The sequence below is a fragment of the Sarcophilus harrisii genome, chromosome 4 (genome assembly GCF_902635505.1).
Source record: "Sarcophilus harrisii chromosome 4, mSarHar1.11, whole genome shotgun sequence".
In the NCBI taxonomy this organism is placed as follows: domain Eukaryota; kingdom Metazoa; phylum Chordata; class Mammalia; order Dasyuromorphia; family Dasyuridae; genus Sarcophilus; species Sarcophilus harrisii.
In genome coordinates, this window is record NC_045429.1 from 387,999,540 (window position 1) to 388,026,492 (window position 26,953).

Genomic DNA, 26,953 nt, shown 5'->3' on the forward strand with positions numbered 1-26,953 from the left:
ATTGAGAACAATTATAACATAATAGCAACAGAGATAACCAGAAATTCACATTCAATAAAATAAAAATAACATTATAGCTAGTATTTATGTAGTACTCTAAAGTTTTCAAAGTGCTTTACATTCGGACCTCACAACAATTCTGAGAGGTAATAGCTTTTATAGTTCACATTTTACAAATAAGAAAACTGAGGCTGGGAGAAGTTAAGCATCTTGCCAAGTCACAAAGCTAGTAAATATCTGAGAAAGAATTTGCAATTGGATTTTTCTGAGTCCCAGTCCTATACCACTTAACTACCTAGAAAATCTAAGAAAGTAGCCAGCAATTAAATCCATCCTCAAACAGCTAATCTCAAATGCAAATATAAGCAAAATTTAACTAGCACTCAAAATGAACTAGGAGTACCAAGTCAAGGAGTTATAGTGAAGGGTCACAAAGTCCTCAAAGATCATTTAATCCACACGTTCTTAAATTTTTGAATATCAGAACCCCTTTATATTCTTAAAAATTAGTAGATATTTTGTTTCTGTGGGTTATAATGAGAGATATTTAGTGTATTATTTATTAAAATCTGTTGGTATTATTATGAAAACAGTTTTGACTCTGTGTACTATCCCCCGAAAGAGTCTTCAGAATCCTCAGTACTCCCCAGGCTACACTTGGAGAACTGCTGATATAGTCCAAATCCTTTATTTTACAGATAAAGAAACTGGGACCAAAAATGGGTGATTCTCTAAGATGACAAAGTCATCCTTTTTCAAAAATTTAATATTATTCTACAACACTTCACTGAGACTTGAAAGGATGAAAATCAGAACTAGAATATAGGTTTGGGTGACTTTATCTTATTCAGAACAGTAAAAAGTATATGAATTAGTGGTAAGGGAGCATGGTAATATATATATGCAAACATATATATATATATATATATACTTACACACACATATATATACAAACATATATATATACATACACATTCACACACATATATATTTCCCAGTTGCTAGATTATTCTTTTAAAAATATTTATTTAAAACTAAATACAAAATAAGAACAAACAAAATAGAAAATATAAAAAAGGACAAAAAAATACCACATTGTCATGTGGCCAGCAGAACATCAGGGAGAATTCAAAATAGGTAACAATAAATTTCTGTTTCAAGAAAGCATATATAATAATAGAAGAGATTATATTCATGATTGTCCATCTTTTTTTTTGCTTCCTTGAAGCTTATTCTTTTGTTCTCTGCTGTGCATTTTTTACTTTATGCTATGGCAATCTATATTAAGAAGATATCCTAGCTATCCTCATTTGAATAAATCCAAAAAAAAAAAACATGGCAGCAAGCATTTATATTGAGGTCAGTGGAAGGAAAGATTCAATTCAAGATGGTTCAACATACATTTATTAAGTACCTACTATGTATCAGGCACTATACTAGGAGTTGAGGATACAAAGGCAAAAATAAATTAGTCCGTTTTTTCAAAGTTACACACAAAATAATATGTGGGCATAGGCTACTTGTTGCCAGGTAGAATTATTTGTTTGGGGAAAAATATGCAAATGCGTTATCCTAGAATTTAGAGTTCACGTATCAAGCTCGTGTGAAGTAAACCTGGAAAAGTAAACTGAAGTTGGGGAAGTTGCAATAGGTTTTGAAAGCTGAACAGCTAAACTTATATTTTATGCTAGACACAAGAGGGAGCTCCTGGAGCTTCTTGAACAAGAAAATGGCATAATCAGATGTTTATTTTAAGAATATCAACTTGGCAACTGTATAGATAAAGTACTAGAAAGGATAGGGATGGAAACAGAGTCTGATTAGAGGGGGAAAGGTGGTATAGGTTGTATGAGTGAAGCAAATAGACATATGTGAAAAATATATTTAAGAGAGAATTGACAAAATTTTAGCAACTGGCTAGATTTGAGAGATGAGTGAGAGGTGAGTCAATAAAATCAATAAACACTTATTAAGAACCTACTATCTGCCAGCCATTGTGCTAAGTGCTGGAGACACAAAGAAAGGTAAAGGAAATGCTTAATCTCAATTAGCTTACAATCTAATAGGAGGAATACATGGAAACAGTACATGGAAGATAGATACTGACTATATAAATAATCAACAGAGGGAAGGCATACGCATTAAGCACGGGAAAGCGTACTTGTAGAAGGTACAAGCTTTTGTTGAAGCTTGAAGAAAGCCAGGGAAGCCAGGAAGCAGAAAGTAAAAAGTGCTTGGAAAACAGTCAATAAAAATATTCTGAGTTGGGGAGATGGACTATTAAGACAACTATCATTGGATCACAGAGTATGTGGAGGTAAGGGTAAAGTATAAGAAGATGTACACAAGAGGTGGGTAATGGCAGGAATGGGGTTGGATAGGAAAGAGGTTATGAAGGGTTTTGAACAGCCAAATCGGTTTCATATTTGATCCCAGGGTGAGTGGGAAAACTGGAGTTTATTTTAGAGAGGTATGGGGCTGTCTTAATCAAGGATGAGGTTTTGAACTTGAATGACTGAAAAGGCAGTAGTGCCTCTCAACAGAAATAATTTTAGAAGAGAGGTGTGTGGAGGAAGGTGGGCAAGAGACTCTGGATATGTTGAGTTTGAGATACTCACAGCTTATATCAGTTAAAAATTTCCAGAAGGCAGTTACTGAAACAAAGATAGGGTTCAGGTAGAATATTGGAACTAGATGTATAAATTTGGGAGTCATCTACCTTGAGATATAGCTGAACCCACATTATCTGATTATGTATAAGAGAAGGAGACAGAGAGACAGAGACAGACATAGACATACAGACAGAGAAAAAGGAGGAAGGGAGGAAGAGAATGAGAGGAGAGAGAGAGAAAGAGATAGAGGCAGAGAGACAGAGATGGAGAGAAAATACATAGAGAAAGAAAAAGACTCTAGAGATTTAGCATGCAATCATGCAGGAGGAGGTAGAAAAAAGGAACATAAATATGAAAAAAAAAGAGCTGGTAAGCTATAGAGAGCAGTGACATGAAAACCTAGAAAGAAAAAACTAAGAAGGGGTGGTAAATAGTGGTAACATCAAATAAGCATTAAGTGTCTATTATGTGACAGGCATTGTTATGTTATGCTTTACAAATACGATCTCACTTGATCCTTACAGCAACTCAAGGATATTATTTCTGTTATTATTACCATTTTGCAGTTGAGGAAACTGAGACATTCAGAAACTGTCACTTGTTCAGAGTCACATAGCTCATAAGTTTCTAAATAAGTTTGTGTTTGAATCTAGGTCTTCTTGAATATAAGAGCAATACTATATCCATTGTATCATCTGGGTGGCATTAAATTTATGATACATTATAATTTCATTCCTATCAGAATATTTTTATATTCCTCAATTTATTTCAAGGCACAAACATTTCTAATTATGTTCAAGGATACACAAAGGATACAAAGACAAAAGTCCTTGTCTTTCAAAGAACTTGAAAAGATTGTAAGAGATTGGAATGGTACAGAAAATGCTGTCTGTGCATGGAGATGGGAGTATCAAGTGCAGAAAACCACCAACTAGTAAAATCCCATTTGGCTAGAATATAGAAGTGACAAAGCGTAGTATTTGAAAATAACTGCAAAGAATGTAGCTGGGAATCAGACTGTGGAGGGCATTAAATTATAGGCTGAGAAGGATGTACTTTATTTAAAGGACAATTGCTTTGCTTATTGCAAATATTTATAATTTAGTTTTTGAGGATCTTTTCACTTTCTACTCAGCTGGATCCATTTAGCCTTCTTTGTGATGCTCCCATGCCAGGAACCTTTCTGTTGCTTTTTATCTTCTTTTTGTGTGTTGCCTTTCCCCATTAGATTGTAAGCAACTAGAAGGCAGGGGCTGATTCTTTACCCCCAAAGCCTAGCACATAGGAGGCACATGATAGTTTATTAACAGATTAGTGTTCAAAAGTAATAACACTATTTCATTAAAAATATTCTCTAATACAAAATTTTCACCAAGTAAAAGTCACCTTAACCTCATTTTTTTCTAATTTAGTGATATTTTGCTTTAGAATTTATTCAAAAAATAAAATTCCATAGGAAGCAGGAAAGAAAACACAAATTTATTTTTCAATTCCATCTTAATTTACCTTAGTCTTGGCCTGGTTTCCATCTTCTCATATTTTTTCCTATTCAGTCTTTCATACATATCTGAAACGTTTCTAAAAGAATTCCGTGGAGGATTTGGCTGCAGAAAGACATTTATATAAGTTTGCTTCTCATTTTTAAAATGCAGGTATGACATATTTTTACCATTTCTAAGCTGATCTCTAACCATTAGTATGTAAAATAGGACTCAATTTACATAACTTATTTTCTAGAAATTTGCATGTTGGTTTTGATTCAACTTACAGCATTTTTGCAGCCTTTCCTGATCTTGGGCACCTTTTCCCCCTCATATCCTTTCCCTTTACATGTAAGTATGCCTATTACTAGACAATTGATAACATGAAAACCAAAACACACAGGGCAGTTTAGGGTTACAGATACTGGAACTCCTTTGACTATTATTCTCAAAAGGAACAAAAAGGAACAAAATATCTGAAACACACCTAGGGCTTCAAATTGCATGGATTAGCCTATCTTGTTCTGCCAATAAATTTTTTCTGACTCTTTTTTCTCTTACTCTTTCCTCAATATAATCTCTATAAACACCATAATTAAAATGACCAATTTTGTTCAAAGGAGGAAAGGGAAGAAATAAGTATTTATATAATAACACCTACTATGAGCCATCTATGTAGCTTTTACAAATATTTCATTTGATCCTCACAACAACTTTGAAAAGTAGGTGCTATTATTATACTACTTTACATTGGAAGAACCTGAGGCATACATGCTAAGTGACTTGTACGGGGTCATAGAGCTATTAAGTATCTGAAGCCACATTTGAACTCAGGTTTTCCTGACTCTGGGACAGGGGCTCTATCCATTTCGTATAACTTTAAATTTCTGTCATAAGGACATGTCTTATAATCTAGGCAGCTTTGTGGTCCTAATTCCCTAAATCTTGAAATTCTCAAAGGAGAAGACCAATTGATTCTATTTTGAGAAGTTCACGGTTACACCATGCTCTATACCTCTTGTCCCCTGGATTCTTTTTCTTCTCAACCTTGTCCAAAACCCAATAGTGAATTACTGCTACCATCTGCCTTCTCAGATTAATCAATCAATCAATTGATTTAATAAGTATCTACTCTGTGCCAGGCACTGTGATAGGCACCAGGGATACAAACATAAAGATGACAACAATTAATTCTTTCAAGAACCTTTAAGTAATATCACTTGTATACAAGTGTGTGTACTATATACATACGCACACACACACATATATTATACCACTTAGCTGATTCTATTTTTATATGCTTCCCCTCAAATTTTTATACTAATAATTCAGATTACTATGGACTTAAATTTTATAGCCCAGTGATCTGTGTCCATATTATAGATAAATCTATATAACTAAAGCTCAGAGAATTTTTATTTTTTAAAAATTTTTATTAAAGCTTTTTATTTTCAAAACATATGGATAATTTTTCAACATTGATCCTTACAAAACCTTGTGCTCCAAAATTTCCTCTCCTTCTCCTAAATGGCAAGTAATTAATTCAATATATGTTATACAGGTTAAAATATATGTTAAATTCAATATATGTAAACATTTATACAATTATCCTGCTCCACAAGAAAAATCAGATCAAACAGGAAAAAAATGGGAAAGAAAACAAAATGCAAGAGAACAACAACAAAAAGAGTGAGAATGCTATGTTGTGATCCACACTAAGTTCCCAAAGTGCTCTCTCTGGGTGTAGATGGGTCTCTTCACCACAAGATCATTGGAACTAGCCTCAGACAATTAAAAAAAAACATTCATTTTGAACTTAAATACATGTACTTATAAGTACATGCAGTACAAATACAAAATTAAGATAAATCAAATACATGGGAGTCAGAAGGAGAAAGACTTAGCATTTGGAGTGATCATAAAATGCTTACATAGACGATACTGCTCAAGTTGTGGTTTTTTTTTTAAAGGTGAGAGATACAGAAATGGCCAGTGTAAAAGTATGAAGAGAAATAGGATAGAGTGCTCTGTGTGAGAAATGAAGAGAATTCCAGTTTGGCTGAACAGTAGATGGTCAAATGAGAATGATGAGACAGGAAATTTAGATTGTGATGAGGTTGTAAAGGGTTTTTGAAAGCTGAACAAAAGCTCTAATTCATTTGATGGGCCATAGGAAGCCATAGGAGTTTACTGACTGGGGGGAGTGGTGTATGGAGGGAATCACTTCAGCAGAAGATAAAATAGGAGTGGGGAGACACTTGAGATAGATAAAACTATTGAAGAACCATTGCAATACTGTGGGTGAGAAGTGATAAAGTCCAGAACTAATAAGAGAAAAGAGATGTTGTGGATGTAGAAATGTCATGAATTGGCAGATGACTAAATATGAGAACTGAAGGAGAATGAGAATTCAAGGGTGATACCCATATTGTTGAATGAATTGTGATGCCTTCCACAGAAATAGGGAAGAAAAATAGAGAGGTAGGTTTGTGGGGAAAAGATAGTTCTATTTTGGACATTCTGAGATTAAGCTATCTTCAGAAAATGACTACTAGGGATAGTTATCCCTTCCATATTGAAGGGGATTGAAGTGAGAGAGTGCTATGCAAAGTTACCTGTCTCACTCTCCCCTTCAGAGCCATCTAGATCCAGTGGCCAGATATAGATTAAAATGGATAAAAATGGCCCTGGATGAAATGGGAGAAATGAATTTTATAAGTTAAAGTTTTCAACAGGTCTCAGTTTGACTGAAGTGGTACCCATTCAGTGGTTAAGGCTAAGTAATAGTTGAGGCAAACAACCTCCTCTTTCACCTTGTCCAAAAAAGTCTAGATGAATGAATGAATAAATGAATGAATCTTGGAGGGAAAGACCCTCAAGGTTTCTGGCCAAAGCAGACATGAAAGTCACTGAGCTGACAGGAAGAAGGTTGAAGAGGAAGGTGCCTAGGACAGAGTGCTGAGAAATAATCATACCTATATTTAGGATCCACAAAAAGAATAGATAGATGGGTGGAATACCCAGAAGATAGAATATCACAGAAACCAAGAAGGAAGAATGTCCAAGGTGAGAAGGTGATCAACAGTGTCAACTGTAGCAAAGCATTAAAAATGATGAAGAATAAGCAAAGACTTGGCAATCAAGAGATCATTGGCATCTTTAGAGTGTTATTTTAGTTGAGGGTTGACATCAGGAACCAGATTACAAAAAGTTAAAGAGTAAGAAAGAGGAGACGGAGTAGAAAGCTTTTTTAAAAAAAATAAGTTTGACTGAAAAAGGGAGGAAAAAATAGGAATCTAATTTGATGGGATTGTGAGATCTAAGGCAAATTTATTCATTTTTGTTTAATAAAGATGAAAAAAGACTTGAGAATGTTTTAAGGCCAGAGGTAAAAACTAGTAGATAGGAAAAGATTAAAGATAATGAGGAGAATGATATATAGAAAGGTTATTCTTGGATAGAAGAAAGACCATCTCATTGTAAATAAATGGAATAAGGGAATCTAGAGTACTTCATTAAAAGTACTTGTATGCAAGTACTTTTAGAGAAAGGAAATGTAGACTGAATTGATCAAGGGACCACAGATAATTGCATCTAACCAGCTCTTTTGATTATACTTCAGAATGTAAGGAAAAAGTAAAAGGGACAAAGCGATTTAAGGTCTCATTGCCCGCTTTAAGAATTGGAACAACCATATTTACATCTTATAAGATTTCAAATAGATAATCTTAAATCTTATAAAGGACATGATACCTTGAATGTATCATGAAATAACATTCCTCAAAATGCACAGGGTATATTTACACCTTATAAAAGAGATATAAGTTTTTTTATTCCTTTAGGAGGCATGCAGAAGTTTTCCTAGTGACCCTGGATATGTAAGGCAGTTATCCACTGGTTGCCTGAAGAATCATACACATTCCTGATAACAGGAATGCCAGTCCTGCAGACATCCTCTCTTGGAAGCCATCTCTAGCAGTCTAAAATAGAGCCAACTAAGGAAAAACCCAGACCTTACAAGGGAATCATTTCTCATTTCTAGGAGATTTCACTCTTCTCTCCCTTGACCATCAATAACGGCACTTTGCAGTAGAACCAAACTATACTGTACTATATTATCCATATGTGTGTGTATTTATATATTTATATACTTTGAAATCTTCTCTTTTTATCATCAGTAATGGCACTTTGCAGTAGTTCTGTATACACTCTCTCTCTCTCTCTCTCTCTCTATATATATATATATATACACACAAATATATATTTTTATATATTTATGAATAGTATACACACATACACACACACACATACATACTTTTCAATGGCCCTCTGCAGGAGAACAACTAAAGTAATGACTTATGTAGATAAAATAGCCTAAAGCATTGAATTACAGGGGAAGCAGGCTCAGATTTAGCTAAATGACTTGCTGAGAAGCAACAGGAAGACATCATAAAAAGAAAAAAAAATCGGAATCCTTTGCTAATTGACTGAGAAACCCTGGCCAGTGTAGAAGGATGAACCAGACAGAAAAGAATTAAAGCAAAAGGAATGATGTTGAGTGGTATTACTGGGTACAGAAAGTCAAATTCTCAAATGTAGATTAAAGAAACAGACTCCTAGTTGGCCAGTATGAAAAAGTTTTAGTAGTTTCAGAGCACGGTGAGCTCAACATGAGTCAATACTATGATATAGCAATTAAAAGAGGAAATGCTCTCCTAGGCTATATTACAAAAGTCCCAGAGTTCAGTATTAGGGAAGTGCTATTCCTGCTGTACCCAGTTAGATAACTGTAATACTATGTTTAGTTCTATGTGCCACATATTAGGAAAGGTTTTTGATTGTCTGGTGAGCCATGCTGAAGATAACAGCCAAGAGTATGTAAAGTCTTGAAATCAGATCAGATAGATCAGTGGAAGGAACAGGCAATGGAATTCCAGAGGCAGAGCCAAGATAGTGGAGTGAAGCCAAGGAACTGATCAAGCTTTCCCAGTTTCCCTTGAAAATCACATGAAACCAAACCTTTGAACAGAGTCTGAGGGAATGAAACCATTATTTGGCTCAAGATAGATTGGAAGGACTTCAAGAAAGGTCAGTCTCATTGGAATGAAAGTGTGTTCAGCCCAGCTCAGATGGTGTCTGGGAAAGCCTGTGAGAGGGTCTTTATCATAGCAGATCAGCAAAAGAGAGCTTCTATCCTGGCTCAGTAGCAGAACAGACCAGTAGGGCAGTAATCGTGATCTCAGATAACGAAAAGTAAAAATAGATCTAATTAAAAGAGATAAGGAAGGAAATTACATTTTGCTAAAGGGTACCAGAGTTAATGAAATAATATCGATATTATATGCATTCGCACCAAGTGGTGAAGCATTCAAATTCTTAGAGAAGAAGTTACAGGAAGAAATAGACAGCAGAACTATTTTAGTGGGGGACCTCAACCTTTTCCTCTCAGAATTAGATACACCTAATCACAAAATAAACAAGAAAGAAAACAGGGAGATTAATAGAACCCTAGAAAAATTAGCTATGCTAGCTCTCTGGAAAAAATTGAATAGGAACAGAGATATACTTTTTCTTGGCAGTACATGGAACATACACAAAAATTGACCATGTATTAGGATATAAAAACCTCACAATCAAATGCAGAGAGGCAGAAATAGTAAATTCTTCCTTTTCAGACCATGATGCAATAAAAAATATAATCAATAAAGAGCCAGGAAAAGATGGAATAAAAGCCAATTGAAAATTAAATAATCTGATTCTACAGAATGAGTGGGACAAACAACATATCATAAAAAACAATTAATAATCTCATCCAAGAGAATGATAATAATGAAACATTGTCATTTGATATTGTACTAAAATGTCAGCTTTAGCAATAATAAAAAAAAAGGAAATTAAAAGAATTAGAATAGGAAATGAGGAGATAAAACTATTACTTTTTGCAGATACTATGATGATATATTAAGAGAATCCTAGAAAATCATCCAAAAACCTACTGGAAACAATTCACAGCTTTAGCAAAGTTGCAGGATATTAAATAAACTCACCCAAATTATAAGCATTTCTCTCTCTCTCTCTCTCTCTCTCTCTCTGTATATATATATATATATATATATATATGTATATATTACATATTATTGACAAAACTTATCAGCAAGAGATAGAAAGATAATATGTAATATATATATATATATATATGTATATATTACATATTATTGACAAAACTTATCAGCAAGAGATAGAAAGATAAATTCCATTTAAAATAACTGTAGACAAAATAAAATATTGGGTGTCTACCTGCCAAGACAAACCCAGGAACTATATGAACACAATAACAAAATACTTTTCACACAAATAAAGTTAAATCTAAACAACTGGAAAAATATCAATTGCTCATGGGTAATCAGAGCTAATATAATAAAAATGACAATTCTGTCTAAAGAGATATATTTGTTCAGTGTCATACTAATCAAACTACCAAAAATTATTTTATAGACCTAGAAAAAATAATCACAAAATTAACTTGGAAGAACAAAAGGAAAGGAATATCAAGGGAATTAATTTTAAAAATACAAAGAATGGGTGGCCTAGCAATACCAGATCTAAAACTCTATTCTAAAGCAGCAGTCATCAAAACCATTTGGTATTTGCCAAGAAACAGAGTGGTGGATCAGTGAAATAGATTAAATCTGCATGACACAATAATCACTGACTATAATAATCTAGTGTTTGATAAACACTGAAACACCATCTGGGATAAGAACTCACTATTACACAAAAGTTGTTGGGAAAACAGGAAAATAATATGTCAAAAACTTGACAAAGATCTTTATCTCACACCTCATACCAAAATAAAGTCAAAATGGATGCATGATTTAGGTGTAAAAGGTGATACCATAAGCAAATTAGGAGAGCAAGGAATGATTTATCTATCAGATATTTGGAGAAGGGAGAAATTTATGACCAAAGAACAACTAGAGAACATTATGAAATGCAAAATGGACTTTAATTACATTAAATAAAAAAGTTTTTATACAAAAAAGAACAACATAAAGAAGATTAAAAGGGAAGTACCAAGCTAGGAGAAAATTTTTACAGCTAATGTTTCTGATAAAGACCTCATTTCTAACATATAAATAACTGAGTCAAATTTATAATATAGTCATTACTCAATTGATAAATGGTCAAAGGATATGAACAGACAATATTCAGTTGATGAAATTAAAGCCATCTACAGTCATATTAAAATGCTATAAATCACTATTTTTTAGAGAAATACAAATTAAAACAACTCTTGAGTTACCATCTCTCTCAAGTTGGCTAAAATGACAGAAAAAGATAATTTAAATGTTGGAGGGGCTGTGGGAAACCTGGTGCACCAATGCACTAATGGTGGAGTTGTGAAATGATCCAATCAACAATTTGGAATGATGCCCAAAGAGTAACTAAACTATGCAAATCCTTGGATCCAACAGTGTCTCTATTGAGCCTGTATCCGAAAGAAATCATAAAAGAAGGAAAAGGATCCACCTATGCTAAAAATGTTGGTAGCAGATATTTTTGTGGTGGCAAAGAATTGGAAAGTGAGTAGATGTTCATCAATTGAGGAATGACTAAATAAGTTATGGTATTTGAAAATAATGGAATATTTTTGTTCTACATAACTGATGAACAAACTCACTTTAGAAAGTCCTGGAAAGATTTGCATGAACAATGCTGAGCAAAACCAGGAACACAATGTACACAGTAACGGTTAAGATTGCGTGATGATGAACTATGCAAGACATGGTTCTCATTCCCAATAAGATCAGGAGTGAAACAAGGTTGCCCACTATCACCATTACTATTCAATATTGTATTAAAAATGCTAGCTTTGGCAATAAGAGTTGAGAAAGAGATTGAAGGAATTAGAGTAGGTAATGAGGAAACTAAATTATCACTCTTTGCTGATAATATGATGGTATACTTAGAGAACCCCAGAGATTTTACTAAAAAGCGATTAGAAATAGTCCACACCTTTAGCAAAGTTGCAGGATACAAAACAAATCCACATAAGTCATTGGCATTCTTATCTTTCGCTAACAAAATCAACAGCTAGAGTTACAAAGAGAAATAAAGTCAGATTTAACCAATTGGAAAAATATTAAATGCTCTTGGATAGGGTGAGCAAATATAATAAAGATGACAATACTACCTAAACTAATCTATTTATTTAGTGCTATACCAATCAGACTATCAAAAAAAACTATTTTAATGACCTAGAAAAATAACAACAAAGTTCATATGGAAAAACAAAAGGTCAAGAATTTCAAGGGAATTAATGGAAAAAAAATCAAATGAAGGTGGCCTAGCTGTACCAGATCTAAAATTATTATATTTTATATATATTATATATTATTATAAAGGAGCAGATATTGGCTAAGAAATAGACTAGTTGATCAGTGGAATAGGTTAGGTTCAAAGGACAAAACAATTAATAACTTTAATAATCTAGTGTTTGACAAACCCAAAGACCCCAGCTTTTGGAATAAGAATTCACTGTTTGACAAAAATTTCTGGGAAAATTGGAAATTAGTATGACAGAAACTAGGCATTGATTCATACTTAACACCGTACACCAAGATAAGGTCAATATGGGTTCATGACCTAGGCATAAAGAATGAGATTATAAAAAAATTAGAAGAGCATGGGATACTTTATCTCTCAGACCTGTGGAAGAGGAAGGAATTTATGACCAAATAAGAACTAGAGATCATTATTGATTTGGGAATATGGGAAAACTGGGAAACTGCTACATTGTTGGTGGAATTGTGAATACATCCAGCCATTCTGGAGAACGATTTGGAACTATGCTCAAAAAGTTATCAAACTGTGCATAGCAGTGTTACTACTGGGCTTATACCCCAGAGAGATTTTAAAGAAGGGAAAAGGATTGTATGTGCAAGAATGTTTGTGGCAGCCCTCTTTGTAGTGGCCAGAAATTGAAAACTGAGTGGATGCCTATCAATTGGAGAATGGCTGAATAAATTGTGATATATGAATAATATGGAATATTATTGTTCTGTAAGAAATGACCAGCAGGATGATTTCAGAAAGGCCTGGAGAGACTTGTATGAACTGATGCTGAGTGAACTGAGCAGGACCAGGAGATTATTACATACTTCAACAACAATACTATGTGATGATCAATTCTAATGGATGTGGCCCTCTTCAACAATGAGATGAACCAAATCAGTTCCAATACAGTAATGAATTGAACCAACTACACCCAGCAAAAAAACTCTGGGAAATGACTATGAACTACTACATAGAATTCCCAATCTCTCTATTTTTGTCCACCTGCATTTTTGATTTTCTTCACAGATTAATTATACACTATTTCAAAGTCTAATTCTTTTGGTACAGCAAAATAACTGTATGGATATGTATACATATTTTGTATTTAACTTATACTTTGACATATTTTTCATGTTTTGGTCAACCTGCCATCTTGGGGAGGGGGTGGGGGGAAGGAAGAGAAAAATTGGAACAAAAAGTTTTGCAAATATCAATGCTGAAAAATTACCCATACATATATATCTTGTAAATAAAAAGTTACAATAAAAAAAGAAAGACATGATTCTTAGAAGCAACATATTCTATGTTTCCCTTTTTCCCCCTTTTTCTTCTGTTTTTTTCATCACATAGTTTTTCCTTTTTGTTCTGATTTTTCTTTCCCAACATAACTGATAAAGAAATATGTATTAAGAATTAATATGCATATATAACCAAGAAAAAAACAATTAAAATATATATCAGGCAATGTTTAGCCTGGAGAGAAAAGACTTTAAGAGTTGTCACATATAAAGGGAAGTTGACTCCGAGTTCCAAGGGTAGAACCAGAAACAAAATGGGAAAACCTAAAAAAAGTAGATTTAGGCTTGAAATAAGGCAAAATTTCTGAACAGAGGTGTCCAAAAGAAAAATGGGTTGCCTTATTATAGAGAGGGTTGTTAAGGAGTTAAGCAGATCCTGTTTAAATACTTAAAATGGGAAGGAATGAAAATGGGATTTTTAATCAGGTCCAAACTGGATCTGATTCTTGGGTTCCTTTCATTCTAGTTCGTGTGTTTCTTTGAAAGCAAATTTTTAAAAATTTTTCATTCTTCTCAGTAGTATTTGTTTCAATGAAAAAGTTTCATAAAATTTCTAAGCCAATAAACTACTTTAAAGTTAGGACCACACTATTGAGAGCATTACTATCTTGTTAAATACGCATACATATCTAAGCCCATAACATATAGACAATGTTAACATATAACCATTAACATAAATGTGTTTACTGTAAGCATTTCTACACTGTTCTAATAAAGTACTAGCATTCAGAAAAATAGAGTAAGTTAATCCAACAGACTGGTCCTTGAGAAAATTCCTTCCCTTATCTTCCCATTGCTTTTTTAATTTATATTGAAACAATCAATTTTTTAAAACTTATATTGAAACAAATCAGGAAAATCATACTAACACTTAGGATTTCTAATTTTTAAATATTTCAGTTAAATTATAATGGACTCTGCATTGAAATATATGTCTTTAGATTTCAGTCTATAATTTCTCTTTTAAGAATGTTAAATTGTGTAAACAAAAAGATGTTATAAAATTCTCGAACTACAATTACAATAATTACAATAAATTTTAAAAAGAAAAATGTCTTACTGGTACCTGAACGTGATCACTTTCGTCATCTTTTTGCATAAATGAATTCCTGTTTTGGATTATGTAATGCAAGACATCTAAATCCTCTTGTCTAGGGTGAAGTTGAGAAGAAACCCTTCTTCTAAGCACATTTTCGTTCATATCCATGACTTAAGTATCTTTACTCCTAAGAATGAAAACAGTGGATGAATAGAATCTCTTATGTATGAATACATTCATAGTATTTTGTTGTTGTTGTTGTTGTTTTTGTTTTTGCTGAGGCATTTGGGGTTAAGTGACTTGTCCTGAGTCACAGAGCTAGGAAGCTTTGTGTCTGAGACTAGATTTGAACTCAGGTCCTCCTGACTTCAGGACTGGTACTCTATCCACTGCACCACCTAGCTGCCCCTTTTCTTTTTTTAATGTTTATTTTTTCTAGTTGCAATTTTTTAAATTTTTATTTTCCCCAGTTACACATAAAAAAAACCAACATTTGGGGAGAGGATATACATGTACATTCCTTTTCCCCACATATTTCCTTACGAGTCATGTTGGGAGAGAAAAGTTGCAACAAAAGGGGAAAAAATCATGAGAAAAAAAAACAGAAGAAAAAAAAAGTGAACATAGCATGTTTTAACCCACATTCAGTCTCCATAGTTCTCTCTCTGGATGCAGATGGCATTTTCTATCCAAAGTCTATTGGGATTGCCTTGGATTACTGAACCACTGAGAAGAACCAAGTCTATTATAGTTGTTCATGGCATAATCTTGCTGTTGCTTTGTACAATGTTTTCCTGGTTCTGTTTGTTTCACTCAGCACCAGTTTGTGTAAATCTTTCCAGATTTCTAAAATCAGCTTGTTCATCATTTCTCATGGAACAATACTACTCCCCAACTGATCAGCACATGCTCATTTTCCAATCTTTTGCCACCACAGAAAGAACTGCTACCAACATTTTTGCACATTTGGATTCTTTTCCTTCTTTATGATCTCTTTGGGATACAGATCCAGTAAAGACATTGCTAGATCAAAGGGTATGCCCTTTGGGCATAGTTCAAATTGATCTCCAAAACATTTCACTCTCCACCAACAATACATTTGTAGTTCACTCCAAAATTTACTTTACTTTCTTTACTTGCTTTCAGAAAGGTAGTATCAGTGGGAGAAAAAAAAATTAATTTTCACAGCACCTAAATTTCTAGTTAGAATCCCAGGAACCCAGACTTGGAAGGCTAGAAGAAAGCAGAGAGGCTTCCCAGTCAAATTACTTTGTTTGAGTTTGTCTCAAAGATGCTTGGACAGAGGATATATACAAAAAGCTTCCTAGAATATACGTTATAAACTTATATTTATAGAGGACTTTAAAGTTTATAAAAATTAATATAGCTGATCACTGATATTTTAAAGCTCTTTTCAAAAAAGAGTCATATTATAACTTGTTAAAATATTACTCATAAAACAGCTTTTTAATGTTCATATACCTTTCTTAATTGAGTGTATGAAGCAGGATTGGAACTCAGGTTTTCTTGAGGCCAGGTTTAGTACTCTACTCAATACACAAATTTCCTTCGAGGATAGCATGTGAAATGGAAACAATAGGGTTTCAGTCTAAAACTCAGAAGTTTTCAATTCTGTGTTGTCCTTGCTTAGGATTTTGCTCTATAAGACTTATTTTATTTTGGAGATATTAGAACTTATACATAAAACAATTAGAGAATTAGCATGTAATAAAGACTGTAACTGCATAAAATAAGCAATAAATATAATGGGTAGAATCTTTGGAGAAGCAAATTTGGGCTTAATGTGCATAAAAGTCTTCCTAATTATTAGAACTATCTAGAAATGGAAGTGGTTCCCTCAATTTGGGTATCTTCCTGTAGGAGGTAACACATTAGCTATCTTAAAATGGGAATTCCTTCTGTATATTGATTAGACTAGAAGGCCTTATAGAGCTCCCTCCCGTCTTTCAAATTCAGTGATTGAATAATGCAGCATCAGATAACCTAGTGCATATTAAAGATTCATTTGGGCCAAAAAAAGATTAATTTGGGCTTATCAATATGTCATAAAAATTCAAAAAATATGAGAAAGGATTAGTGTGATTCAATGCCCAGAGGCCTGTCAAAGGTGAAAGAAAAGTCCTTAAAATAAAATTCTATCTGTAAAACTGTAAATAAAACCAGTGAAAGGGAGAGAACAGGTAAAGAAACCTAAGTGGATGTTGAATAGAGAGAGTACACAGTTAAGGTCAGATTTAAATAGGACACTCTAAGAGAGAGATTAGGGGCAGCTACTTGGTGTAGTGGATAGAGGACCAGCCCTGAAGTCAGCAGGACCTGAGTTCAAATGTGGCCTCAGATACTTTTGACATTCCCTGGATGTGTGACCCTGTGTAAGTCACTTAGGGGAGAGAGACAGAGAGAGACAGAGAGAGACAGAGACAGAGAGAGAGAGAGAGAGAGAGAGAGAGAGAGAGTGTTTCACATAACCAAAAACAAAGAAAAAAAGGAGTTACAGAGCTATAAAAATATTATCCAGGAAGATTAAATCTCAGAATTCAACAAACACTGAGCTACTGTTAAATACAAAGCATTGTACTTACTGTACAGTTATTATTGTAAGAGATTCAAAGGTAAATATGACTCTAGGCACTGCCTTCAAAAATGTTTATGGAAATTTTTTTAAAGTAGCATAATAATAATTAACAACAACAACAAAAGTCAGTAGCATATAAGCACATTAAGATTTATAGAGAATTTTACAAATATTATCTCATTTTATCCTTCCACTATCCATGGGAAGCAGTTATTATCTCCACCTCATATTTGAGAAATCTGAGGCAGAGTTTAATATGCCCAGAGTCACATATCCAGATCCAGTGCTCTACTGAAATAATCTTTTAAATCCTGTGAGACTCAATTAGAAGGAAAGCAGAAAATTGGGACAGGATTTTCATAGACAATCTCTTAGATAACATATGATTCTGAGGGATACTGATATAAGAAATGATGAGCTGACTGATTTAGAAAAACATGGAAAGACTTGGACTTATGAAGGAAGATGTTATCCACCTCCTAAAAAGAAATGGCAAATAGAAATATGCATAGTATAGACAGATATATATATATATGCACATATTGTGTATGTATATATATATGTATATGTTTATGTGTGTGTATGTATGTATGTGTTTATATTTTCCCATTCAATTGTAGCCTTTTGGCAAAGGGGGGTTGAAGGAAGGGGGGAAAAGTACACACCGGAGAACCAAAAGGAAACACCTTGAAGGAAGAATGAAAAGCTATGTTGTTTTGGATACAATATGTAAGATATATAGATTTTTGAGAAATAGAAACTTATTTTTATATTGACTTCTCTCATGTTCTGCTATGTACAAGAAAATGTTTTGTTTTTTCTTTCTTCATTTTGGATTTAAGTTCAAAATGAACAAAAAAATTTTAAAATTGCTCTGAGCTTCAGTTATATAATAGATTAATCAAAAAAATGGGCACAGATTACTGGGCTGTAAAATTTAAACCCATATTAATGTGAATTATTAGTATTAAAATTATGAGGGGAAGCATATAAAAATAGAGGCAGTTAAGTGGTACAATAGAGAAGGGTGTCAGGCTTGATGTCAGGAAGATTCCATTAACTAGCTGTATGACCCTGGGCAAGTTACTTAATCCTGTTTGCTTCCATTTCCTCACTTGTAAAATGAGCTAGAGAAGGAAATGGCAAGCTACTGCAGTCTCTTTGCTAAGAAAACACCAAATGGAGCCACAAAGAGTTGGACACAATTGAATAATTATTTAACAATAACGTATTAAAATAGATGATTTATAAAGCATAGTCAGAAAAAATGATGATAATGTAAACAAAGAAATATAGGAGCAGGGAGGAAACTTGAGATTGCTTGACTCAAAGCCTTTCCAAGTGTAATAGTTTATTGCCAAGGTAAAAGAAAAAGAGCGCTGGCCTGGAATTCCAAAGGCTTTGATTCACTCACTCACTCTCAGCAGTGTGACTCCAAACAAATCCTTTTTCTGCATTTCAATGAAAAGAATGAGGCAAAATTCTAAGGTATCTTGCCATGGAGATACCATGAGTCTATGTTCTAAGTTAAAGTTTCTACAAGCAGAAATGGAGAGGAGAACATGTCAAAAGAAAAAAGATGAGAAAATTCAAATCATCTATGTGGTGAAAATTGAACAATCTAGTTTGGATGGCACATAATTGAGGAATAGAGTATGAAGAGTCTCAAGATGTCAAAATAAGAAGTTTAGATTTTATTCCATAGGCAACAAAGAACTTTTGTAGGTTTTGGAGAATTTGAATGAATCAAATTTATTAGGCTATTAATAATGATCTAGAAATAATACATAGGATGGCTTGCCATATGAGAGACTGGTGAAAAGGACCTCAGTTAGTAGATAGACTCAAATGCTCTAGAAATGAAATTTTAAAAAAAGCTTGGCTTGAGTGATAAAAGTAAAAATAGAAATGAAGAGTGGAAAACATTGAAAAGGAAGATGACTAGTTGGATTTTTGAGGTAGCAGCAAAGAATAAATCAAATGGGAAAGTGAGGATTTGAACCAAGATAACTGGAAGAATATTGGTACAAAACAAGAATAGGCAAGTCAAAAAGAAGGGTACTCTCCTAAAAGATACAGAAAAGTGAGGTTTTTAACAGCAAACATTCAGTTGTCAGAGGGTTCAAAATGCTGCAGGGCATTCCGGTATCATCAGTGGAAATATCTAACTAGCAGTTGAAAAAGGGCACCTTGGGAGATACAGATATGCTTCATTTTATTGAGCTTCCTTTTACTACACCCTAGAGCTATTATTTTTTCTTTTCTTTTTTTTAAAAAAACAAATTGAAGTTTTGCAGCAATCCTACACTAATCCTACACTAATGGCATCATTTTTTTTCCCCAACAGCAAGTGCTCACATCTTGTCTCTGTAGACATTTTGATAGTTCTACAATAATTCCATCATTATATTCATTATGGTGATCTGTCAATGATCTTTGATAGTACTGTTGTCATTGTTTTGAGACACCACAAATTGCATCCTTAATATAAAATGGCAAACTTAATGTTGTGTGTATTCTTATTACTCCCCTGACTGGCTCCTTCTTGTCTTTCTCCCCATCTTCTGGTCCTCCTATTCCCAAAGACACAACTATATTGAAATTAGGCCACTTAATAACCTTACCATTTCCTCTATGTTTTCAAGTAAAAGAGCCAGTTGATACAGCAAACTTCATTATTGTCTCATTTTAAGAAATTGCCACAGCTAGCACAACCTTCAGTAACTACCACTGCAAGTGATCAACATGGAGGCAAGAACCTCCACCAGCAAAAGGATTAGAACTCATTGAAGGCTCAGGAAATTAACATATTTTAGCAATAAAGTATTTTTAATTAATGTACATATATATTTATATATTTTTAGACATAATACTTTTATACACTTAATATAATGTAGCATAAACATAATTGTTATATGCATAGGGAAACAAATTCATATGACATATTTTAGAAAAATTTAAATAATAGTTTTTTCTTTATTTTCAAAGTATATGCAAAAATAGTTTTCAACATTTACCCCGGCAAAACTTTGTGTTCCATATTTTTCTCCCACCCTTCCCCTTCCCCTGCTCTCTTAAACAGCAAGTAATCCAATATAAATTAAATGTGCAATTCTTCTAAACATATTTTCACATTTATCTTGCTGCACAAGGAAAAAATCAAATCAAAAAAGAAAAAAAATGAGAAAGGAAAAAAACAAGCAAACAACAACACCAAGTTGAAAATATTATGTTGTGATCCACATTCAGTCCCCATTCTCCTTTTTCTGAATGCAGATGGCTCTCTCCATTACAAGTCAATTGAAACTGACCTGAATTATCTCATTATTGAAAAGAGCCATGTCCATCAAAACTCCATAATCTTGTTGTTGCTGTGTATAATGTTCTCTTAATTCTACTACTACTTCACTGAACATCAGTTCATGTAAGTCTCTCCAGGCCTCTCTGAAACCATCCTGTTGATTGTTTCTTACAGAACAATAATATTCCATAACATTCAAAAATCATAACTTATTCAGTCATTTTCCAACTTATGGGCATCCATTCAGCTTCCAGTTTCTTGCCACTACAAAAAAGGGCTGCCACAAACATATTTGACATCTGGGTCCTTTTCTTTGGTTTTAATGATCTCTCTGGGATGCAGGCCCAGGAGAGACACTCTGGATTAAAGGATCTGCACAGTTTGATAGCCTTTTGGATATAGTTCCAAATTTGTATGATTTATGGTACTAAGATATCTGCTTTATTGTGGTGGTCTAGAATAGAATCCTTACTATCTCTAAGGTATCCTTGTATATATTTGAGCATCATCAATGTAAAAGTGATTACTGAAAGGAGAAAATATAAAGAAAATATAAAAAAATAAGAGCAGAGCTGTGAGGGCAGAACTTGGGAATGGCCTCAGGCAGGACATAGGAGAAGAAAAAAGCTATGAAGGGTCAGAACTTTGCTCAACTGCTTGGAATATTTTAGTTTTGAACAATAAAAGCAATAACTGAAAAATGATAAAAACAACTATGGGTAGCTCAGCTGCAAAGTCCTGGCCTCTCCTAGACCCAGGAAGTTTCTAATTAAGGAGTATCAATAAGGTATGAAAAAAGTGAGCATAGTTAAATATAATGGAAATCAAAAGGTGAAGAAACTTTTAGAGGTAAATCAACTGCTGAAAAACATGAAGGGGGAATAAGAACTGACAAGAGGACTTTGTACTTAGTAATTAGGCTGAGACATAATATAGGCAATAAAAAGGGATTTTTAAGTCGCATAAGAATAAGAAATGAATAGAGCATTGCTTGAGAGAAATGATATATTGGAAAGACATAACCACTCAACTTCAACTTTGCCTGGTATTATTATCCAAAGATATTCTTTAATGAAAAAGATCAAGGATTGGGAGCCTTACTATGACAATTATGTTTTTCTATCCTATTGAATAGGATGAATAAATGAACAAATGATCAAAAAATCATTTGTTAAGTACTAGGTGCCAGCCTACTATAAAGGTAGAGATATAAAAATATAGATATATAGAGAGAGATATAAAAATAAAGTTACACCTGCCTTCAAGGAGCTTATATTCCAATAAAATGAAACCTCACATAAAGAGGAATAATGGTAGTCGTGGCAGGAAGATTGAATGGAGACATCAGACAGTCAATTGCCACGATGTCTCAGGTAGCAATGATCATATTGGTTTGATTGCTGTTTCGAGATAAATGGGGATTGGGGAGATATACTCACAGGGACAGAACTGATAATCAAGATATTCAGGAAGGCAAGGCCTGATGAAAGGTGAAATACGCTCTGGAACTGCCCAGAACAGATGTTCTCAATCTTTTTTTTTTTTTGTTATGTTACTCACTCCACTTGTAAAGTCACCAATCCAGTTTAAGTACTCATCATTTCTCACGTGGATTACTGCAAAAGCCTCCTATCTGGTCTCCTTGCCTCAAACCTATTTCCATCAATCTCCCCATTCTTTCTATAGCTGATAAAGAGATTTTCCTAAAGTCTAAATCAGACCATGTCACTACAACTGCTCAAAAAACTACAGTGATGCTTTACTAAAAAAGCAAGATTCCATAGAACTAGTTAATGTTTGTAAAGTGTTTTACATAAATTATATCATTATCTTCTTAACAACTCTAGTAGGTAGGTGCTATTATTTTCCCCATTTAAAGGTGAGGAAAACAAAGCTAAGGCACTTATCCAAGTTCACGCTGCTTTTAAGTATCTGAGACAGGATTTATACTCAGCTGTTCCTGACCCCTAGGCCTGAATTCTTTATACTACATTGCTAAGTTGCTTATATTGTCCAGGATAAAATACAAACTCCTCTATTTGGCATTTAATTCCTTTCACAATCAATTTCTTGTATAATCTTTAATATATGTTACTCCCTTTCCCACAAACTGTTTCTTTTACATGGCACATAGTCAATCATCTCTACTTTTGCATAGACTATCTGTTGTGCCTAGAATGCATTTTTTTTTCCTCTGCTTCCCATAGGTAAATAAGAACATGTATTCCCAGCCATTCAAATGTAAGCCCATCATCTGCAGGGATCATTTCACTTTTTTCTGTAACCCTAGCTCTGCTTATTTTTTGAGAGAAAAGTTAGTTGCAAAGGTTCCAGAAGACCAAGAAAAGACAATTAACTCTGAATTTTTAAAAGGTGAAAAAAAGTTTTTGTCAAATAAACTTACGGTCATTCCTGGGGGGAAAAAAAATCCAAAGTGAAATAGTAAATGGTTGTCCTGTGAGTACCTATAAAAGTAGAACATTGAGCAAGGAAAAAGTCATAGCAAAATAACATTTCCCTTGGGAAAAGCTACTAAAGGGTTACTAGATCAAGGAAAAATATATTCATGGGGTACTATGATTTTAATAAGGCATTTGATTAAAATGTTTTAATCTACTCATATGGACAAGATAGAAAACTGAGCTGTATGAGTGTTAAATTTGGTTAGATTGTTAAACAATCATTTCCAAGAAGTATTGATTAATGATTCAACATAAACCTAAGCCTCTGATGGTATATCTTTCAGCTCTTTCCTTCTCAGTATTTTTTTCAATAGTGTGGATGAGGATATAGAGACCATACAAACCCAGGAGAGTCAGTTAACAGGATGAGTGAAGGAATCAGGGCGCAAAATTAGCTCACAAGGAACAAATTTTTGTCTAATAACTAATTAAATCTAAAACAAGATAAAATCTAATAGGGATAAATATAAAGTACTGCAATAAGTTTCAAAAAATCAATAGCTTACATGTAGAATTAGAATAGGAGAAATCTTCACTTAAAATACCTAGAGATTTTACAGGATCACAAAATCAATAAGACTCAACAGTGAGATGCAGAAACTTAAAGAAAAAAAAAGCCAATGAAATCTCAAGCTACCTTGAAAAGAATTGCAGAGTCCAGAGTAATAATCTCAATTTATGGCTTTTACTTTGTAAACGATAAATATTTCAATGGATCTGAAATCTCATATATGTATACAACTCATCCAATATGACAAACATCAACCAATATATAACTTTTCTACCTTTCAGTGATCCTTGTCTGTGCCCTCTCAAAACTTTATGGATCAATGATGTCAAATTCAAGTAGAAATGGGGGCCATTAATATGTGTACATAAGAATCTCTATGGGCTCATGATGCCTTATACTACTATTATAAATATTATAAAATACTATTAGCAATGTTTTATTGTATTTTTATTTATTTTGCTAAATACTTCTCATTACATTTTAATTTGGTTCAGGCTGCACTCACTGTAGGCTATGTGTCTGATACCACATAGCGTAACATGCTACAAGTCTTATTTTTATAACATTCCACAAGTTCCATGATAGGCACCGAACTGGGCATCTGTTATCTCTCCTTTAGGGATACTCTAATTCCAGCACAAACTAGCTGTTCCCCAAACTCCTCAAGCCACCTCCCATACTCCTGCACTGCCCAAATTCAGAATATATCCCCTTCCGTCCTTACTTCTTTTAAGTCCTTAACTTACTTCAAAGCTAAGTTTATATGTAATTATCCCAAGAGAAGCCTTTACTGACTTTCTTTGTTTAAATTAGTTTACAATCTCTCAACTTCTCACCCATTCATATATGAACGCATCATGTATATATCTTATGTGTCATGTATGGAGTTTACATATGTATATATATGAGTCTGAATATAACATTTTAAAATCAATTAACTATAGGCAGACATTTTAATAAACATTAAAAAAATATGACCAGTAAAGTCTGTTAATATCCATCTATATCTATGCCTAGAAATACATCTAGACAGACATTCCAGAGACAGTTAAGGAGGGAGAAAAATAGAAATAGTTAGATAATATGACTGATGCAGGACTTAAAAACCCTCAGGAATCACTGGATTCCCTGAGACATGATAAGACTGATACAGGACTTCAAAGCTTGCAGGAATTACTGGATTCCCTGACACATGAAGTAATGGATAATAGATTGGTTTTTGACTATTTCTAGGACTTATGGACATGTATATTTCTCATGCTGATTCATGTTATTTATTACATCACTACTAGCCTGTGTTATATTACTATTTGCTTGTGTAATACTTCCCATGCTGCTGGATTTATGTATACTTATTTCAAGTATTCTTCTCCAGAGTTTAGCCCTCTACAGGTAGAGACACTGAATTAGATTAGATAGGTAGGTAGATATATGGATAAATGGATAGAAAGATAGGTAGGTAAATAAATAGAGGTGGATTAAATTAGGTAGACAGATTGAATGGACTGATGGACAAATGACAGATAGATATAGAGATAGGGACATAGAGAGATTGAGTTGGAAGACTCAAATATTGACTCAGACTTGGTAGCTAGGCAACCCTGGGCCTGGTCAAGTCAGTGAGTATCTAACTCAATTTCCTCATCTGTAAAATGGAAAATTGTTGTGATTCTTACAAGGTACTAAGATAGTGGAATTGATAGAGACAATAATTATCTAATTTAGCATGGCTCAGTATGATTGATCTGATCCTATAAGGAGTGTTATGGGCCAGAACTTGAAACAAGGTACCAAGTGGAATTGAGGAGACAATGGTTAAATCTAATTTAGCATTGATTTAATCCTACAACAAATAATGGTTTTCTAGTGATGTAACGATTGGAGTATATTCAGTGTATAGCATATAAGACACTCTCGGGGCCAGACCCAGAAGCCCACTCTTGGAGGCAGAGTCAGATTCATTCCAACTTCCCCCTTTGTGCTGGCTGGAGGCTTTGGGAAGACGAGAGGCTGAAGCTGACAGAGACAAAGAACTAGTGGCAAAGAACTAATTTAGGCCTCTAGGAAAGCTAACCGGGCCCAAGGAAGGAGATAATACTTGGAAAGAAAAAAATAAAGGATCTGGACTTTAACTCCTGGCTGCATTTGGGGTAATTATTATACTGAACACAAAGGAAGGCTATCTCCAGAAGCCCTCCCCAAGAAACCTGTTCTCAAAGAACATTATATTTTAGAGAAGAACATTACAGAAAATAATGGCACTTACCTCTCAAAGTTGTTGTGAAGATAAAATGAGATATTTATGTATTCTGCAAACCTTAAAGTTTTGTATAATGTATATGTATAATATACACATACATATATGTATATGTATGTGTATATATACATATGTATATGTATAATACACAATATACAAATTTAAGATAATGTATAAATGTATGCATGTTAGAGACTATTATTATTATCCATTCCTTTTTAAATAATGTTTCTCCCTACTAAAATCAAGTTTCTTAAGAACAGGGACTATATATATTTTCCTTTTTTTTTTTTGTATCTAACACTATACCTTATCCTCTTTATTTTTCAAAGGGAGTGGGGGAGAACTTGTGATTTCACTGTCATAGAAAATTTGTCTTAAAGGAAAATTCTTTCTTCCATTGCAGATGGACCACAACCCTGCGAATTGCAGTCTCAGAGAAATCAAATCACTTACCCAGCATCACAAAGCTACGCCGGTTGAGAAACAGTCAATAAATGGATTAAAGTAATGGATTACTTTAGCGAGCACTTCGCAAATAGAGGTTAAGGTCTAGAACTGATGATTTGCCTTCGACATGACTGTATTGCCAATTACATTTCCTGCTCTAGAAAGCCGTAGTGGATCTCCCCTTTCCCTCCCCAAGGAGCCCTATTCCCAGCCCCTCACCAGATAATTCACCTGTTTCAAGAATCACAATTCAAATACTTTGACTTCTGAACAACCAACGTTAAAGCAATGAGAAATTAGCGAGGCCGATCTTCGTTTAACCTTGGTCCCCAAGCTCTGCCAACAGCCAGAGTTGAAAGCCGTCTCTGGAGACTACAATCCACAACAAAGACCCTTCCCAAGCGACCAACGCTTAGAATGTGTGGAGGAGGGGCGTGATGAAGTGACATCACAGCCTGTGAGAAGTAGCCACAACTGGGCGTGCGGGCGCACATGGCAGGGCGCCCCTGGGCATTCCAGGCTTTTAGGGTACCAAAAATCAGTCGTACACACCCTTAAAGGCAAGACACGGGAAGGGAAACGACCAATTTTGACACCCAATAGAGAAAC

General features: G+C 34.0%; 1 protein-coding gene across 1 annotated transcript in view; it reads right to left on the reverse strand.

Moving 5' to 3' along the window:
* DNAH14 (dynein axonemal heavy chain 14) overlaps window positions 1-26,729 on the reverse strand; it is a 361,979-nt gene extending 335,250 nt beyond the window's left edge. Inside the window, exons 1-3 of the mRNA XM_031968698.1 lie at window positions 26,576-26,729; window positions 14,795-14,954; window positions 4,119-4,216 (exon numbers count right to left, since the gene is read on the reverse strand). Coding sequence (XP_031824558.1) covers window positions 4,119-4,216; window positions 14,795-14,935 — 239 coding nt within the window. The 5' untranslated portion in view covers window positions 14,936-14,954; window positions 26,576-26,729. The remainder of the gene's footprint in view (window positions 1-4,118; window positions 4,217-14,794; window positions 14,955-26,575) is intronic.
* Between the last annotated feature and the right edge of the window lie 224 nt (window positions 26,730-26,953).